Source organism: Hemibagrus wyckioides, linkage group LG17, assembly GCF_019097595.1.
Source record: "Hemibagrus wyckioides isolate EC202008001 linkage group LG17, SWU_Hwy_1.0, whole genome shotgun sequence".
In the NCBI taxonomy this organism is placed as follows: Eukaryota; Metazoa; Chordata; class Actinopteri; order Siluriformes; family Bagridae; genus Hemibagrus; species Hemibagrus wyckioides.
The window spans coordinates 21760337-21766840 of NC_080726.1; the positions used below are offsets into that span (position 1 = coordinate 21760337).

The following is a 6504-nucleotide window of genomic DNA, read 5'->3' on the forward strand; positions in this document are numbered from 1 at the left end:
ACCTCACTTACACGGCTTTTCACTGGGATTTACAGCCAATCTTTCAATCAATATCTAGTTTTATGTGTGGAAACACGTTTGTCAGTCTGAACCAGTGTCTAAACTACATGTGGTAGGAAAATGATCAGAAGTAGCTTTGACCTCGCCTGACTCTGCGGTGCGTCATCGTCGACCTTGCTATGACGACGCTAAGATTACTTTGAAGAAGAATGTTTCAGCTTCGAGACAGCCAATCAAAGGTGCCTCTGCCACTTCTCGCAGCACTCTGCTATCATACTGACCCTCCACGTCTCTGTTGGTCTCTGTTGACACAGGCAGAGTGCAGAAAGGTCTCTGATAAGGGATTGCTTTAAAAGACCGGATTGAGAGGTGTACCTTACAGACCCTTACTACAAGGTAAGAACCGGACACATCATTCTGACCGTGAGCTGTGACGTTCTGATCATCAATAATTCACTTTGTCTCTCCTATATTTCAGACTGGACACGAACGTTGCTTTTGAATTAAAAAAAAAAAAAAAAAACATGCTTCTATATGTGATCTTTGCTGTGATACTGGGAACTACAACAGGTTTGTATCTTTTGTAATCTATAATGAACAGATTTATTCATGAAATAGTCTGCTTTAAAGCTCGCTCTCGTCCACCATGTAGCATTCCCTGTCAATCAAGATGCTGCCAGTAGAGAAGGATTTTGGAGTATCCAGGATGAAAGCACAAATTTGGCCATTGATAAAAAATATGCCCCCAAGAATTCTGAGTGAGTTTTTGTTATTGTACTTTATATTTAATATTATTAGAAAAACAGAAGAGTGAGTCTAAATTCAATAAATCAATTGGTATGTTGCAGTGGAATGTGGAAAAGCCATGTGGTGAGCAGTGACCTTTATTCCCCGGACACTTTGAACCCCATGGCAGCTGAGCTCAGGCACAAACTGAGTCAGGAGTCAGAACGTCTTCGAGCTCGCTTGAGACAGGAACTTCTGGATCTCCGTCAGAGACTCTCTCCTTACCCCAGCCACCCCCAGGCCGCTGCGACTAATATCCAAGAGCTTCTGTCTCCCTTTACCAAGGGCCTCCAGACAGCTCTTGAATCCAACACCCATCAACTCTGCAGTCATCTCAGGATGACCATCCAAGAGGTTAAAGCTGACGGACCTTCGCTCCACCAAGAGGCAATAGAGAAGATCGGTCAAGCTATGGATGAGAGTCATAAGCGAAGAACTGCTGCTTTTGAGGAATTTAAAACAAAGGCTTTTGAGGCGGTTGAGGAGGACAAAGACAGCAGTAGGAAGGATCTATGGGAGGAAGTGACAGCCAGTTTGGGTCAAGAGATCTTGTCATACAGTTTGGAGTTACAGGGCAAGATTGCAGCACTGAAAGTCTCATTAACAACACTCCTCACTTCATCAGAGACTTCAGGAGATGAAATGGTTTCCAAAGTGGACCAGTTCTGTGACGGTTCCTCAAGGCAGAACCATAAATTTGTTGCTGATTTAGTGCAGCAAATATTCATGATTGAGGAAAAGCAGAATAAAGGCGAGCCATCAAGCCATGTAAACATAGACTCCATACAAGAGGATTTCTCCACCAGACTAAACGCATTACTTCAGGACATTGTACACACCATCAACTAGAGATCCTCTCCATTCACGTCATAATTACCTCCATAATGTAAATAGAAGTGCAACTGTACAGTGTGAATTATTGTCTTTTTGTAGAAGACTCCTAAAATGTCTGGTTAAGACAACTTTTGTATATAGAAAAGAAAAATGTCTGTTTGTCTAGTTTTCTCTAGACAAACAGTCCAATGCAAAAAAACACCAACAGACCATTTTTTTAGATGCAGGTTTATTGAGCTTTGTGTAATCAATATCTAAAATGTTCTATTTTTTAAATAAATGCACAGAAATTAAAAGATTATGGTGTGTGTGTGTGTGTGTGTGTGTGTGTGTGTGTGTGTGTGTGTAGATATATAAATAAAATCATCACTTGTTTACAGTCATCTTGAATAAAACTAACAAAATTTGCTTCAGCTTAACACAATGATTTCTAAACAGAAGCACAAAGTGGACACAGTGTATTTAAACCCAGAATGGACATAAGATAAGATTAGATTAGATTAGATTAGATTAGATTAGATTAGATTAGATTAGATTAGATTAGATTAGATTAGATTAGATTAGATTAGATTATCTGTGCAATCTCCAAATGTAAGTGCAATAATAATAATAAACCATTTTATTACCATTTTAATACTTAAGTAAAACATAATATGATGTATTTACATATTGGATGATTGAAAAAAATAGTTTTTATAACCTATAGCACAATATTAAAATATCTTTAATGATATCCTTCCAGTTCCTTCATGCATTTAAAACATATTAGATTGCATTGTGCGGACGTATTAACATTTCTTAAGAATTTTTCGTGTCTCATTAAGGTGCTCTGATATACTAAACTGTCTAGAACAGATGACCAGCTGCTACTGGCTCCTTTATTTGAAAACATAAGGTAGGTCACTATCCTACCAAACCTTCTTCAGCACAAACCATCCAGCCATAACGAGAAGCAATGCACCAGCAGAGGCAAATATAGCCCCTACCACCACCCCAGCCATGTTATCCTGGCTTTTATTGGACTGTCCAGGGCCTCCTGCTGAATGAATAAGTCAAGTCATGTCAAATTTATTTATATAGCACATTCATTAAACAAGGAGCTGTGTAAGATACATTCTGTCTAATAAATTAAATTAAAGTAAATTAAATTTATAATTAAAAAAATAAAAGATAACGGGTTAAAAAAATTAAAGTGGAAATTTGTGAAAGGAACAAACCCAAAAGCTAGACAGAAAATACTTTTTTGTATTCTCCTGTAGTTTTTAACCTAGATCTAAAATGTTCAGAGTAAGGGTGAAGATGGTCCAGTGAACAAAAATAAATATTCATACAATTTTGTTTTCACTTCTAGTGCATATATCCACTTCAAATGTGTACACATAATTTCTTTTGACTTTGCACGAAAGCACATATTAGACATAAAAGAATGTATTTATGAGAGCATTTATAAGGGTTATAATAAATAAATCAAGTCCGCACACAGGTGTCCTCAATGTGCAATAAGAATAATGATAATGAAAGAGAGATGCTGGCAATCGATCAAAAAGAGCTGTAGGACGACCTGAAATTAGCAGAAGCATCAGTTACACAGAAAACAATAAACAGCATCATAATCATCTCTGTTCCTTGATCCCACACAAAACTCCTCTGCTTAAAGAAAAGCACAATAATGTGTGTCTAAAAAAATGTGTGTCCACACACTTATTTCAGACAACTCAATATATTCTGATCCAATGAAACATAAAACAACCCTCTAGCCATAATAATGTTTAGCTTGTCAGGATTTGAGAAAGAATGTGTACGATTACAAGAACATACAGTGAAGCATGGTGGTGGAAGCACTTAATGCTGGGACTGCCTCATCTGCCTAGAAACTGAACCTCTGACGAAGGTGATTCCAAATATACAGCCGGAATGTGGAATTTTTATAGTTGTTAATGATGTGGTCTCTTTACACTATTCAATTTTGTTTGTTTATGTTCATATTTATAAGTAGAAATTAATTACATGTGTACATTTGTAGTAGATATGTGCACTGGAAGTTCAAGTCGATTCGATTTTATTTGTAAAATAGTCTCAAAGCAGCTTTACAGATCATAAGAAACATATATATTATTATATATATATATATATATATATATATATATATATATATATAATACATATATAATATTAGACTTATATTTAAATTTATTTCTATTAATTCCTAATTCCTAAAGAGCAAGCCCAAGGTGAATGTTTCGAGGAAAAACTTAAGAAGTATAAGTTTATAAGAAGTATATTAAACAGTATAATAACAGAACTTTAGATCAGCAAATGACATTCTCAACATAAAGCTTAGAAAATTTCTTACCATAAGCAGAAGCAGTTGGCTCAGCTGAAAAAATCAGTTACAGGAAGCTTTTCAATGATGGATCTTCACAGCTATTTTGCATTCAAATACTTTGTGTATATATTTTGCATTGTGGAGCTTGTATACATACTTTGGGCAGCTGTATAAAGTGGCCCGATCGACAAAGTAGCCGTGGACGGTTGTCCAGACTCCTCCTCCACAGATCTCTTTCTTCTCTTTCCACTGCAACCCTGCACAAGCAACATACCAACCAATGGTAAAATCACACATCGCATCAATCTGCCATGATTTAAAAAGTGAAAACCTTTGCTTACGTTTAAAATGTTCAGGCACTTGTCAGGTTCACAGAGTCTCAGGATGCAGTGAATGAAGATGGAGGATTTGTCTTGGTTGCGATGCTCCACAAAACGAAACGCCTCAAAGGAGAACCTGCTGTTTTTGGATATCCCATTGTTCAGGACAACAGTCCGAGGGTCAATGTTACATCTGCGGAGGAACAGAACTGACTCTTTATTTGTAAAACAGAGTGGATTAAAACAGAACAGTAAAAAGAGGCAGGATGTAGATGTGGACAGAAACTGTATTTCTCACACAGAGAAGAAGTCAAGTTTTTCGCTGTTGTTGAAGGTGTAAGGCGATGGAGTTGCAAAGCAATGGTCCAGGAGGAGATTAAAGCTATAACACAAACTAAAAGTTACTCATTTCTTTCAAAATAAATGAACAAATCTCTAAAAAAAATTTTTACAGTTTCCGCTAGTAAAGAGGTTCACATACTTCCCAGAAAGATTAACTGCTTTGACCTCTACGTAGACCTTGGTTCGCAGTTGTAGTCCATTAGTTGGAACCACCAATGGATAGGAAAAGCTAGAATCCTAAGAATAGATTGGATTATAGTGTCAAAATAAAAGGTATATTTTTAAACTATTTAAAGGATGCTGGTAAATGAACTCACATTGTACACGCTCATGCTGAGAGTATCAATAAAGCTTCCATTTTTTTCATTAGTGGCCACCGACACTGATGATCTGGAAATAAAAATAAAATAAATGCTAAAAAGTCAGTTGAGTTTTTTGGTCTTGGATTTGGATTAGGACAAGACGTCTCATGTACATCTTGCTCACTATTCTACACTACAATTTTGCTTTTTGTCTTTTAACGGGAAATAAAACAGACAGAAATGAGAAACGTACGCCACAATCTTGGTGTTGTTGATGAGGTATTCCAGAGGATAACGGCAGGAAAAGTGATAGTAGAGGTCCGTGGAATAGCTGATGATACCTGCTGAGGAGGTTGGGGTGTCAATGAAGCTGGTGATGATGACCGACTGAATGTTGGAGAAAGAGCTGAAAGGTCCAGAGGCGCTGGGAACCTCGTCTACAATCTAAAGAAGAAAGAACACAGTGTCCATGCCGTTATTTGGTGATAGCATCACTTTTACCATTATACATTTCCCACAGATCAGTTTTATTTATACTTCCATAAGAATTCAATGAGTACAATAAAGATGCCTTGTGTTCACCTGAAGTGACTGCCGGCACAGGTTACCCTGACTGTCATTGACAGCTAGTTCATACCGGATGACAGGAGGGTCCACACTGGTGTCTATAGTACCTTTACACTGGCTATTATTGTGCATGCCATTCAGGGCCAGTCCGTTGGGGTCGAAGCCAGCCCATTGTGCTGTACACAGGTTAACCTCCAGTTTGATGACTCTGACTCCACAGTCCACCTTCAGGTCATCATTATCTGAGTATACAGCCAGAAGATTAGTATCTGGTAACATGAGAAACATGGCAAAAGGTCAGGACTCATAGGGTTGAGACTCACTTGGAACCCTCTCATAAAGGGAGGAGCAGTTATAGAGAGAGAGTACCGGTTTCCAAGCCAGGGTCAGCACTGTGAGACAAAGTAAACGCAGCATCTTCACAGCTGGAGAAAATCCTAAAGAAATTATTATGTACAATTTTGAAGCATTATGCTGTCAAATGTTAGCAAATTCAACGATATTTAACAAAAATCAAGACTATAATGCAAATCTTTTTCTTTAAATGAATCATTATTATTAAAAAATATTTGACAGACTTCTCAGGCTAATGATAATACATGACATTCCAAATTCTCAGAGTTTTAGTTGAAAAGTCAGTATACGCTACCTTGTTTAGTCCTGAGACAGATATGCACAAAGCTGCCCCTTATATAGTGTCAGAAGTCCAGATAAGTGTGAACAGGTGATTATTCAGGTCTAGGGGAATCCCACACACACACACACACACACACATATCACCCCTCCCACCAATGCTGTATGCAGAATGGCTCATATTTTCTTCATCTCTAAGGTGTCTCACAGCTTCAGGGACCATGAGGTCGGTTTTCCATCCTCTATCTACTTGGGTTTCCTCCAGGTTCTCTGGTTTCCTCCTATCACTCGATAACATGCTGACTGGTGGATTGGCTAGGTGTGAATGTGTGTGAATGGTGCCCTGTGACATCTCTGCTCTGTGGATCTGTATTTATGCCTCACATCAAGTGTT

General features: G+C 37.9%; 2 protein-coding genes across 2 annotated transcripts; one reads left to right on the forward strand and one right to left on the reverse strand.

Annotated features, from left to right (window-relative positions):
• Positions 1-244: 244 nt before the first annotated feature.
• Positions 245-1919, forward strand: LOC131367647 (apolipoprotein A-IV-like). The gene is made up of 4 exons (XM_058413075.1): positions 245-396; positions 479-570; positions 653-758; positions 849-1919. The coding sequence occupies exons 2-4, from the start codon at positions 525-527 to the stop codon at positions 1633-1635; spliced, it is 939 nt and encodes a 312-aa protein (XP_058269058.1). The 5' UTR covers positions 245-396; positions 479-524; the 3' UTR covers positions 1636-1919.
• A 114-nt stretch (positions 1920-2033) lies between these two features.
• Positions 2034-5910, reverse strand: LOC131367646 (zona pellucida-like domain-containing protein 1). Its single transcript, XM_058413074.1, has 10 exons — positions 5801-5910; positions 5493-5719; positions 5164-5354; positions 4926-4998; positions 4748-4845; positions 4565-4648; positions 4288-4459; positions 4104-4203; positions 3974-3997; positions 2034-2659 (listed from the first exon to the last, which is right to left on the reverse strand). Exons 1-10 carry the CDS (start codon positions 5892-5894, stop codon positions 2529-2531), a joined length of 1194 nt encoding a protein of 397 aa, XP_058269057.1. The 5' UTR covers positions 5895-5910; the 3' UTR covers positions 2034-2528.
• Positions 5911-6504: the final 594 nt, after the last annotated feature.

Excerpts from the sequence above, each read along its gene's own strand:
- LOC131367646 (XM_058413074.1), bottom strand. The coding sequence starts at position 5,894 with ATGCTGCGTTTACTTTGTCTCACAGTGCTGACCCTGGCTTGGAAACCG. Across the intron at positions 5,720-5,800 it reads CCTTTATGAGAGGGTTCCAA|ATAATGATGACCTGAAGGTG; the intron begins GTGAGTCTCAAC and ends CTGTATACTCAG. Across the intron at positions 4,649-4,747 it reads GCAGTTAATCTTTCTGGGAA|CTTTAATCTCCTCCTGGACC; the intron begins GTATGTGAACCT and ends TTTGTGTTATAG.
- LOC131367647 (XM_058413075.1), top strand. The coding sequence starts at position 525 with ATGCTTCTATATGTGATCTTTGCTGTGATACTGGGAACTACAACAG. Across the intron at positions 571-652 it reads GATACTGGGAACTACAACAG|CATTCCCTGTCAATCAAGAT; the intron begins GTTTGTATCTTT and ends TCCACCATGTAG. Across the intron at positions 759-848 it reads TATGCCCCCAAGAATTCTGA|TGGAATGTGGAAAAGCCATG; the intron begins GTGAGTTTTTGT and ends GGTATGTTGCAG.